Below are 12307 nucleotides of genomic sequence, written 5' to 3'. Positions count from 1 at the left end.
CTTCTTAACATCGTAGATTTAAATGTACTTTTTAAAAATCATAACGTGTCATGATTTTCTGGTTACACAACATTTCTCAAACATTTGCTTTTAAAACCATTTAACAGAACATTACCATAGATTTCCAACCTAGGTTTTTCTTTTTTCTTTTCTTTTTTAAAAGATTTTATTTGTTTATAGATCAGAAGAGAAAACACTAAGTAGAACCTGGACTGGAGTTGGTGTATTGCACCAAAGTAAAAGACTCTGGGGTGGGTGGGTGGAGGGGAGACTACAAGTTCTGGCAGAGGACCTAGTGGGGGTTGTATTGTTATGTGGAAAACTGAGAAATGTTATGCATGTAGAAACTATTGTATTTACTGTTGAATGTAAAACATTAGTCCCCCAATAAAGGAAAAAAGGAAGAAGAAGGATAAAAAGAAGATTTTGTTTATTTATTTTTGTGGTGTGGCGGCCTCACACATACATGACTTCATTGCTTCTGGTCTGGCCTTTGCACTTATTATTATTATTATTTTAGATTGGGCTGTGGAGATAGCACGTTGCTTATGCAAAAGACTTCAGTGCCTGAGGCTCTGAGTTCCTGGGTTCAATCCACAGCACCACTAAAAGTCAGAGCAGAGCAGTTCTCTGGTTAAAAAAAAATTGGGTGGGTGGGTAGGTGGTTGAGCAACAGGCAGAGCACACATATTACCATATGCAGGGACCTGGGTTCAAACACCCGGTCCCCATATGCAGGGGGAAAGTTTCATGAGCAGTGAAGGAGTATTAGTCTCCCTTTCTATCTCCCCCTTCACTCTAAATTTTTCTGTTTCTATAAAGAGAAAGAAAGAAAGAAAATAGGAAATGAAGAAAAGAAATGGCCACCAGGAGTGGTGGATTTACAGTGCAGGCACTGAGCCCCAATGATAACCCTGGAGTCAATAAAATATAATTATTTTTAGATAGAGAGGTATCACAGTATTGTCCCACTATGTATAGAGCTTCCTTTAGTTCCATGGTGCTCCCACGTGGTGCTAGGCCATGAACCCAAAGTTTTACACATGGTTAGGCACATGCTTTAATAGGTGAGCTCTTTGCCAGCCCAATAAATCATTCATTCATTCATTCACTTATTTTGTTGTTGCTGGGTCTTTACTACTTCAGGCTGACTTTTTTTTTTTTTTTAGGTAGAGAGACAGAGAGAAAGAGGGGGCGGGGCCGGGTGGTGGAGCACCTGGTTGAGTGCACATGTTATAATGCACAAAGATGAGGGTTTGAACTCCCGGTCCTCACCTGCAGAAGGAAAACTTTGCAAGTAGTGAAGCAGAGCTGCAGGTATCTTTCTTTCTTTCTTTCTTTCTTTCTTTCTTTCTTTCTTTCTTTCTTTCCTTTCCTTTCCTTTCCTTTCCTTTCCTTTCCTTTCCTTTCATTTTTTTTTTGCCTCTAAGGTTATTGCTGGACCTCAGTGCCTGCACCATGAATCCACTGCTCCTGGAGACCATTTTCCCCCTTTTTGTTGCCCTTGTTGTTGTAGCATTGCTGTGGTTATTACCCATTGTTGTTGATGTTGATGTCGTTTGTTGTATAGGACAGAGAGAAATGGAGAGAGGAGGGGAAGACAGAGACGGGGAGAGAAAGATAGACACCTGCAGACCTGCTTCACTAAGCGACTCCCCCACAGGTGGGGAGCCGGGGGCTTGAACCGGGATCCTTATGCCAGTCCTTGCGCTTTGCGCCATGTGCGATTAACCCGCTGTGCTACCGCCCGACCCCTTGCAGGTGTCTTTCTGTCTCTCTTCCTCTCTATCTCCCCCTTCCCTCCTGATTTCTGACTGTCTCTATCCAATAAATAAATAAATAAGGACTGAAATTAAAAAGAAAGGGAGTCAAGCAGGAGTGCAACAGGTTAAGTGCATTTGGCGCAAAGCACTAGGACCAGTGTAAGGATCCTGGTTCGAGCCCCCAGCTCCCCACCTGCAGGGGAGTCACTTCACAAGCAGTGAAGCAGGTCCGAAGGTGTCTATTTTTCTCTCTCCCTCTCTGTCTTCCCATCCTCTCTTCATTTCTCTCTGTCCTATCCAATGTTGGTATGCTTTTAAAAACCCCTTCTGTTTCATTTGGTTTAAATCCCCCCTGCTTAACACTATTCTATTTACATAACCACTTCATTCTATTTACATAACCGCTGTTAACAAGCACCACCCTCCCTCCAGGGCATTGGTTCAATCCCCACTGTTTCATGATATGTTTTTGCTCTGCCCCCTCTCCTTGTCACACTCTGATTTTCACCAGTCACTTTTCTCTCCACCCTCTCTATGTCACATCCTGTTCACGCCCTACTTGGGAAGTATATATAAAGACAACATTGTTCGTTTTAGTAGAGTTTAGCTTAGCTCGGCTTAGATTGTGCTGCGTCCTGCATGAATAAAAAGATACTGCCTACAGCTCAGCCATGAGTCCCTGGTCATCTGTTACCCACCCGTGAAGCCAGCCCAGCGAAAACAACATAGCCCAGCGAAAACAACAATCCAACAACGATGACATCAAGAACAACATTAATAACTACAACAGTACAACAAGGACAACAAAAGGGAAAATAAATAAATATTAAAAAAATAAGAAAGAGAGAGAAAGAGGGGGACAGGTAGTGGCACACTCTTAAGCACACATAGTACTAAACTCAATGGCTGGCATGGGATCTGGGCTCAAATCTCCCAGCTCCCCACCTGCAGGAGGGGACGCTTCACAAGTGGTGAGGTGAGGTAGGTCTGCAGGTGTCTATCTTTTTATCTCCCTCTTTATCTTCCCCTCCCCTCTCAATTTCTCTGTTCTATCCAATAAAATGGAAAAATAACACTAACCTTGGAGGGAGGGAAGGAGAGAGAGAGAAAGAGAGAGAGAGATCACAGCACTAGAGGCCGAGTGGTGGTGCACCTGATTGAGCACACATGTTACAGTGCACAAGGACCCAGGTTTGAGCCCCTGGTCCCTACCTGCAGGGGGGAAAGCTTTTCAAGTGGTGAAGCAGTGCTGCAGGTGTCTCTCTGTCTCTCTTCCTCTCTATCTCCTCCTTCCGTCTCAATTTCTGACTGTCTCTATTCAATAAATAAATAAAGGTAATAAAACTTAAAAAAGAGAGAGAGAGATCATAGCACTGAAGCTTCCCCCAGTACAGTGAGGGCCAGATTTGAACCTGGGTCATGCACATGGCAAAGCAGGTGCACTATTCACATTAGCTATTTTGCCAGCGTCCCAAATTCTTTTCTTTTCTTTTTTTTTTTTTTTTAAAGTGAGAGACCAGAGAACCACATGGTCATATGCCATGCCATAGATCACACCAGGGGCCTCATGCATGCAAAACTGGTGTTCTACTGCCCAAGCCACCTCCTGGTCACCAAGATATGATTTTCTACAGGGTTCTAGTATGTGAAGCATTGAATTGACATGAATGAAATAATATGTTCTCCCTTTCAAATTGGATGTAACTCACACTGTGTGCTTTTATAACAAACAATACTGAAATATTTTCATCTAGGAGGGGCTTGCGGCTCACCTGCCCCACACATTGCCTGCTGGGATACAATATACTCTCCATTCATTACAAGAAAGGAAACTAGGGGTGGGCGGGGAGGGGTTAGGCAATGATCTCAGCTGAGGTCTCTAGTAGTAGAGACATCAGGGGGTCTGCTGGCTTATCTCTGTTGTCAAGACCCTGTGGAAGAGAAGTGATGGGGTGGCATGCATTGTTGAGGGAATGTGGATTCTCCATCCAATAGGACAGGGTTCTCTCTACCCTGGGGTAGAGGAGGACTAGGCCCAGGAGGCTCCCCATTTAGCCCTGACAGGGTTTGCATTCTGGTGCCCCGTACCCACCACAGCATGGAACCTCTTCCTCAGCAGAGGATGTTTGCAGCTCATCAGCCAGAGCTTTCTTCTTGGAGAAGCTGATGATGCGGGTGATCTTGCGGCCTGCTGCCCTGCTCATGGAGCCCTTCAGCTCTGCCAGGCTGCTCTTCTTCCCTTTACCTGTGCCGTGGAGACAAGTCAGAGGGCAGGAGGGAGCCTCAAGTCCCAGATCCACTAGCCCCAGAACTACCACCCCCAGTACATTCAGCCTGCACACTGGGCCTGACCCAGGTCTCCAGAGCAAGCAGGACCCTCTGTGCCCAGTGCACCTGGGCCTAGGCTCCTCCATCCCCAGCTCTGGCATTCTCCCACTTGAGTCTTGGGAGATTCCTACCATGTTCACAGGCTTCCCGGCGGCCAAGAGTGGAACAGTTGTCACCCATGCCCAGGCTGTCAGAATCTGAGGCCTGCTTCTCTTGGGACAGTCTCTGTGGAGAGACAGTGGCAGACCCATGTCAGAGGGCAGACCATCCCCTGCTCAGTCTGCACATGATGACTAGACAGCAAGCGCTTGTCGACAACTACCACAGGCCTGTGACCATTACAGTGCACAAAGGTTTGGGTTCAAGTCCCCAGCCCACATCTGTAGGGAAAAAGCCTCACAAGTGGTGAAGCAGTACTGCAGGTGTCTCTCTCCTCCTCTCTGCCTTCTCTTTCCCTCTTGATTTCTCTGTCTCTACCAATTAGGGAAAAAAAAAAAAGCTCCTGGAGCAGTGGATCCATTGAGTAGGCATGAGTCCCAAACATAATCCCAATGACAAAAACAAAATAAAACACACACACACATACACACACACACCCTCCCCAAACACAAAACAAACAAACTAAAACAGACAGACTGTGAGGATGAATAAAACAGGCCTTGGAAACTAATTCAGAGGAGTAGTAGTGAGAGAAGAGTCCTTTCTGAACCCTGCTCAGATAGGAAGACGGTAAAGATTCAAACACACACACACACACACACACACACACACACACACACACACACACACACACACCCTTGCCAGTCAACATTATTTTTACTCACTCTGGCATTAAGTCAGTTAAGTGCCCACTTAGGTACCATGGGAGGTGAAACAGAGAGGTCAGATGGGCCTCACAAGAGATTATGTTTCTAGCTGTGAGGATGCAGGGGAAATCCTGTCATCTCCCCCAGACTTGGTTTCCTCATCTAGTGGCAACTCTTTTCAGCAGCCACCAGGGGGCCCCTCTGCCCCAGTTAAGTTTCCAGGCCAAGAGCCTGCACCTTTTCTCACTCACCCATGTGTGGTGGATGCATCTCACTTGAAGAAGCTAAACTGTACAGGCAGACTCAGGACAGGACTCAAATGACACCAGCTACTTTAAAGCTAGGTGGGGGGTGGAAGGGGTGTGGACTGCAGAGCTCTGAAGCCTCTGACCCTTTCCTGCTAAAGACCATCCCTCCCACCGACCCCTACCTCCTGCCCCAGACAAGGCTCAGAGATGCTAGGCTACAATAGGGCAGGGGGCTCCTCTGAGTTTCCAAAGGCCATAAATACAGAAGCTGACAGAAAAGGGAAAGAACTACCAGAAATGGGATAGGACTGTCCAAGTACAAAGAATCAGTCCTGTGGGGCAGGGGAGATAGTGCTGAAGTAGTGCAAAGGACTTCATGGTCCTAGGCAACATGAATAGGCAAAGCTGATTGTGGGGTTCTGGCCAAAATAAATAAATAATAAACATTTGCATTAATCTATACATAATATACATGTATATAAATTAAATACCTTAAATTAAAAAAGATATAACAGATTAAAAAATCAATCACCCCTAGATATCGAAACAGAAGGTGTGGTTGTAATCTGTTCTGCAAAAGTTCATAGATATTAAATTTTTCATCAAGATAGAAATTCCACAAATACAAAGATATGCTGTGAGAGCTTTGGCACTGAGTTCAGGCTGGTGACACTTCAGTCACAGAATCCCACAGAGATGGAACCACTAATTCCATGTCCCCGTCCCCTCTTAAATGCCCCAGCCCTACAGATACCACCTGACAACACTTGAACACCTCTCAGTACACTCAGTTACAGGGAAGCTCAGCTTTGCAAGCATTTCTCTTTGTCTCTCCACAAGCTCTTCAAACCTAGCACAGGGGCTCAAACCTCCTCCCAGGACTTGGGGCAGAGCCCACCCTCACCCCTAGCACACAGGGCTGACTCTGGCACAGGCACAGATTGTGAGTGACTCTGTCAATGGCTAGGTGAGCCCTCAGGTTGTAGTAGGGGCACCTCCCCCTCCCCCCCCATCTGACTGACAAACCCCAGAGTGCCCTTCGAGATTCTGTTCAAACTTGCTTCCTCCCCTCTTGGCAGGATACACCCTTTGTCTGCCCTGCACTGTACTTTCCCTAAGTATCATGTGTCGGGAAATTGTGAGGATGTGGTTGAGCTTGGCAGGGCTTGACTTGAGGGGGCATCCATCCTGTCAGTCTTTCTCTCTCTACTGAGAGGTCCAGCAAGGAGGGACAACCCCCCCCAGGGTTTACCTCGTCTTATCAGACTCCCTGCCTCACAAAGCACCCTGCACTCCTGATACTATAGCCTGCTCCCAATTTATCTGCATAATCATTGTTTTGCCTGAAAGATCCCCACCCTTTCCATTCCTTTGATCTATCTTCTTTCTACCCTCAAGACCCTCCCTGCCTGTGGGTATTATTAATCCTACCAGTTAAAATCCTCTCAACAGTTGCTAAGGAAGTTTCTACCTTTCCCAGCCCCCCTTTGCCTTTGTCCGGCCCTTTCTTAATCATTTCCGTTTCCAACTTGCCACTTCCAGGTCCCAAATCTTCTGCCGGCTCTGTGCTGGCACATAGGACACTACCAAGGGACCAGAGCATCCTTATGCTGAGTCACCCCGTCTTACCTGTATAAACCCTGAGGAGGCACTTACCTTGTCCAAGTCCAGCTTGCACAATAGGATGGGGGACCTGGGTGTGTCCATCCCCTCAGCACCCCCTGTGGTCTTGCTCATCTCCCGGATGACCTGCAGGATGACAATGTACCTGTCAGCAGGTATATGGGACATGGTGTGTGGGGGGTACCTGCGTGCTGAGGACTGGTCACTGGGCCTCCTACTACACATGTGGGCACACAGAGACTGAGAAGGCTTTCCTCCATCTCAGATCCATAAAATGGAAAGATGCAGGCCTGGGACTCCAGAGGCTTAGCATCTAGACCTGGTGCCAGTGAGGCTGAGTTAAGTGGCCGAGGGGAAGCTGCTTCCTTGCTCTGCTCTTTTGTTTCCCCACCTGTCATGGGGGACGTCTGGGAGCCAGTAAAGTCCTGGGCATGAAGGACCCTGTAAACTGGGTGAGGAGCTCATTTCTGCAACTGTGTTTGATCTTGACAACATCCATCAGGCAGCCCTGACTGTCTCTACATTCCAAATGTGTGGAACCGGGACCAGAGTCATTTTCCCAAGGCCACACAGCAATCAGACAGACCATCAACTGAGGATGGCCATTTTGGCTCATTCAGCAGGTGGCTTTGTGTGCATGAGCCCATTGTATTCTGTGCCTCAAAGGGCAGGGCTTGTGTCCACTCACAAAGTACAGATTAGGATGATGAGGCTTGGAGAAGTGAAGGGGTAGCTGCCTGCCCTCAGCCTTTGAATGAAGAACTCCCAGTACTGGATGTCAAGGCCCCTGCACGAGGACCCATCACTTATGGTGGTTGTTTTTGAGATGCCCCATAGCACTGCTCCCCTGCTTATGAAGCATGTCCTGCAGGTGGAGGCTGGGGGCTGGAATCCGGGTCTTTGTGCCTGGTACTGTGTGTGCTTTACTTCACTCTTTTTTTTTTTTTTAATTTTAAATTTTTATTTAGTTATTTTCCCTTTTGTTGCCCTTGTTTTTATTGTTGTTGTAGTTACTGTTGTTGTTATTCATGTCATCATTGTTGGATAGGACAGAGAGAAATGGAGAGAGGAGAGGAAGACAGAGATGGGGAGAGAAAGACAGACACCTGCAGATCTGCTTCACTGCCTGTAAAGTGACACCCCTATAGGTGGGGATCTGGGGGCTTGAACCAGGATCCTTATGCCGGTCCTTGTGCTTCACACCACCTGCGCTTAACCCGCTGAGCTGCCCGACTCCCTCTGCTTCATTCTTAACCTCAGGTCTAGGGCTCCTTCTGATTCAGTGGGCCTCTAAAGCAGAGATCCCCCAGGAGGCTGGCTCTCTCCCTTCCTTCCCCTCCTGAGACAAAGGCAGTAATGGGAAGTGCTGGTTATCACAGGAAGGAAGGGAGGACAGGGAGAAAGGGAGGGGTTTGGCTTCTCTGTTGTAGCAGGAAGATCAGAGACAGAGAGGAGTCATGTCAGAGTGAAACAGAGACAGAATGCAGGGCCCAGGGCATGGGGACTGTGCACAGTGATTGCTGAGAGGTAACCAGAAATCCTGCTAGGCACTATGTCAGGAACCCTCCAGAGTCCTTAACAAGAACCAGTCTGCAGAGGGGGAAAACTGAGGCACAGATTCAGCCTGGGACTTGAACTGAAGTTTGCTGGGCCAGTAATGTCCTGTCTCACTGTCATCCAGTCATTGGAGTGGATTTACTGGTTTACTGACAATCCTGAACCTGACCACTTGGTTGTGTGACCTTTGACAGGTCACCTACATTCTCTGCCTTGACTTCCTCACTTGTCAGATGGGAACAATAAGGAGCAGTGAGGTCAGGGATGAGAGGCTTTCAGTGCCTGGCACAAAATCCACGCTCAATACCCATCAACTCTAGTTGTTCTGCACAGCGGCAAGATGTAGCAGCTGGGTCACAGGTAGATGCTGTAAGGATGCACCTTTCACCTAAGATACGCGAGAGGTTTGCCTTGTGTTATGATGAGTTTATCTAATGGTTAAATCATATTGCTTCACACCTATTATGTCTTTTAGACATGGTTGTTTAAAAAATTGAAATACCTTATGACCCACCAGTACCACTCCTGACACGTATCCAAAGGACGTGCATGAAAACACTAATTCAAAGAGCCATATGCACCCTTATGTTCAAGGCTGCATCATTTGCAATAACCAAGGAGTGGAAACAACTCAAATGCCCACTGATAGACAGCTGGATAAAGAAGGCACGAGACACATTCTGAAAGGAATATGACCCTGCGATTAAAAAGTTGATAGTGTTGTTGGTGCACTGCACCAAAATAAAAGACTCTGGGGTGGGGGGTGGGGTTCAGGTCCTGGAACATGATGGCAGAGGAGGACTTAGTGGGGGTTGTATTGTTATGTGGAAATGTTATGCATGTACAAATTACTGCATTTTTACTGTTGATTGTAAACCGTTAATCCCCAATAAAGAAAAAATTTAAAAAGATAATATCGTGTCCTTTGGAACAAAATGGATGGAGCTGGAAGTGCTTATGCTTAGTGAAGTAAGTGAGGAAGTGAGAGACAATTAGACAACCACTGGATGGTTTTACTCATATGTGGAATACAGAGAACTGAAACATAGAAACTCGCAGAAAACAAAAAAAGAAGTAGCCAAGCTCTGAGTTTGTGGGAACTATGATGCTTATTGTTGGGGGCTGGGAGGGGGCACTATTGAATGACTAATACAATTTATACTAAAATGAAAAAGATTTGTTTACTTTATGAAAGAGAAAGTGAGGAGAGAGAGAGGGAGGGAGGAAGGGAGAGAGAGAGAGAGAGAGAGAGAGAGAGAGAGAGAGGAAGACAAAGGGGGAACACTGCTCAGCTCTGGCATAAGGTGGTGGTAGGGATTGAACCTGCAAACTCTGGGACTTCAGCTGTGCAAGTTCTGTGCTTTAACAGGCTGAGCTATTTTCCCCAGCTAGATATTAAGCTTTTCACTCCTAGAGGTGTACACAGGCAAGCTGGCTAAGTGAGGGGGGGACGTTAGTAAGGGGGTTCATGTAACTAGAGGGAGAATGAACCCCACCCTCAGGTCTCACAAAGATGCTTGGGGCTGGTGTCCACACATGTGCAGGGCAATGCATCCCTCTCCCCTTCCCTGGGGAGAGAGGAAGGGGAGGCAAGCAGGTGGAAGGTGGTGGGTCCTGTACCTTCAGCCACTCCTCGGCCTGTTCCCGGCTCTGCAGGGCCAGCACCAGGACCTCAGTGGGCCCCTGGGAGAAGCGCAGCTCATGCCTCTTGTGCCGACCATCCTTAGGGATGTAGATGACATTGCAGGAGTCCAGTGCCAGCCTCAAGTGTGGCTGCCGGTCCTTGGAGCTTTTGTAACACTGTGCAGAGGAGAAAGAGGGGTGAGAATCAGGATCTGCTGGGGTGGAGGGTAGTGAGGGAATCATCCTCTCAAGGAGACTCAGGGAGTTTGACCTCTATACCCTATAGACACTCCCCCACCCCCAACCTGGGTCAGTGTGAGCAGTGTGGAGATAGGGGCTGGCGGTTGTCACCACAGAGAGAAGCCCAGTAATTGTGAAAATGGGGAGGGGAAGGCAGCTGTGTGGTGGTACACTTGGTAAAGCGCATGGACCTACACCTGGTAAATGTGTAGGGACTGGGGTTCGAGTCCCTATTCCTCACTTGCAGGGGAAAAGCTTTAAGAGAGGTGAAGCAGTGTTGGTTTCTCTCTCTCTCCCCCTCTCAATTTTTCTCTGTTCTGTCAAAATAAATAAATGTTAAAAAGGAATTAAGGAGGCCAGGTGGTGGTGCACCTAACTGAACATACACAATACCACATGGAAGGACCCAGGTTTGAGCCCCCTCTCCCCATCTGCAGCAGGGAAGCTTCACGAGTGGTAAAGCAGTGTGTAGGTATCTGTCTTTCTCTCTCCCTCTCTGTCTCCCTGTCCCCTCTCAACTGCTCTCTGTATTATCAAATAAAGTATAAAAGAAAAGAAAAAAATAGCCTCTGGGAGTGGTGGATTTACAGTGCTGGTAATTTTTTTGAGGGAGAAGGGGAGACAGAGAGGGAGAGAGACAGAGAGACACTAGCAGCCTTGCTTCAACGACTTGTGAAGCTTTCCCCTCTGCAGTTGGGGGCCGGGGGGCTTGAACCTGGGTCCTTGGGCACTGTAATGTATACACTTAATCAGGTGCGTCACCACCTGACCGCTAGTGCTGGCAAATTTAATTATAAAAATTTAAAAAGTAATTAAAAAAGGAAGAAATGGGAAGGGGCATCTTTGTACAACATCTAGATGTCAAAGGCTACTATGAAGGCCCCAGAGGCATTGCTGCTTACTTAGGAAGAGGCAGATTTTAGCACAGTACTAGGAAGACCACCCCAGTCTAAAAGCAGAGGAGAGAGAACCAGCCCCTTGCCAAAGGGGCTGCACAGCAGGAAGGTGGGAGGGAGAATTCCAGCAGAGACAGAGGGCTGGGAAATCAATCACTTATAAATAATGATTCCTACTTTCCAATTCTTCTATGAGGCTGGCATAATCTTGATACCAGAGTCTGACAATGATTTTACAAAAAGAAAAAAAAACCAACAAAAAATAAAACCAAATGAAACAAACAAAATAAACACCTCCAGACTAATTTGCTTTATAACACACTCACCCTAAACAAAATATTAGCCAATACAATCCAGATATGGGTAACGGGCTGTGATGTATCTGAGCACACATGTTACCATGCACAATGACCCAGGTTCAAGTCTCAGGTTCCCCACCTGCAAAGGGGAGGGACACTTCACAAATGGTGAGGCAGTACTGCAAATCTCTCCTCCCTCCTCATTACCCTTTCTACTCTCAATTTCTCTCTGTCTCTATAATAAATAGATAAAATAAATAAGTAAATATAGAAAAGTAATGCAGACATATGTGAAATGCATGCTGAATCAGAAGCACACAGAGTTTATCCCAGGAACACATACAAACTTACCACATAATTCATTATATTAACAAGGAAAAGGAGAAAAACCACACATCTCAATGGGAGCAGAGAACAGATCATATAAAACTCCATACCCGTCTGTAATATAAGTTCCCAGGAAAGTAGGAATAGCAAGGAACTTCCTTAGTGCAATAGTTAGGAACCTCCTCAATCAACCCAGGGTAGATATCAGCCTTGAAGGTGAAAAACTGAAGTGTCCCATTTAGATCTGCATTGATACAAGGCCACCTACTCTCACAGGACCTACCTGGTACAGCAAGGCTCAGAAAACCCAGCAAGCATAAGGACTGGAAAGAATGATCCTGACATAACATTCCTGGGCTAGTTTAAACTTGGTGGTGAGCTTTGGCTGCTTCAGGGTAAGGAAAGGTCTTGTGTCAAATGAATTAGTCACAGATAAGGCTCGCCAACAGATTTATGAATGAAAAGTTGCCATTTAAAAATATTTGCTGAAATTATGTCTGTGTACTTCAAAATTAAAGGTAAATTTTCTTGTGTTTTCATTCATTCTTTTTTTTTATTTTTAAAATATTTATTCCCTTTTGTTGCCCTTGTTTTTTT

At 46.5% G+C, this 12307-nt stretch overlaps 1 protein-coding gene across 4 annotated transcripts in view; it reads right to left on the bottom strand.

The window, feature by feature from the left end:
• Positions 1 to 12307, bottom strand: part of AFAP1L1 (actin filament associated protein 1 like 1) — a 100586-nt gene that overhangs the window by 31708 nt on the left and 56571 nt on the right. For 3 of the 4 annotated variants that reach the window (XM_007516439.2, XM_060180776.1, XM_060180772.1), the window contains exons 8-11: positions 9946 to 10125; positions 6802 to 6894; positions 4223 to 4316; positions 3856 to 4008 (exon numbers count right to left, since the gene is read on the bottom strand). In XM_007516439.2, coding sequence (XP_007516501.2) covers positions 3856 to 4008; positions 4223 to 4316; positions 6802 to 6894; positions 9946 to 10125 — 520 coding nt within the window. Of the gene's footprint in view, positions 1 to 499; positions 631 to 3855; positions 4009 to 4222; positions 4317 to 6801; positions 6895 to 9945; positions 10126 to 12307 lie in introns of those variants that run through there. The other variant, XM_060180784.1, reaches the window with a different exon arrangement.

This window comes from Erinaceus europaeus, chromosome 2 (assembly GCF_950295315.1).
Source record: "Erinaceus europaeus chromosome 2, mEriEur2.1, whole genome shotgun sequence".
Taxonomy (NCBI): Eukaryota; Metazoa; Chordata; class Mammalia; order Eulipotyphla; family Erinaceidae; genus Erinaceus; species Erinaceus europaeus.
The sequence above is the reverse complement of the archived record's forward strand: the minus strand, read 5'-3'. Positions and strand labels throughout refer to the sequence as shown.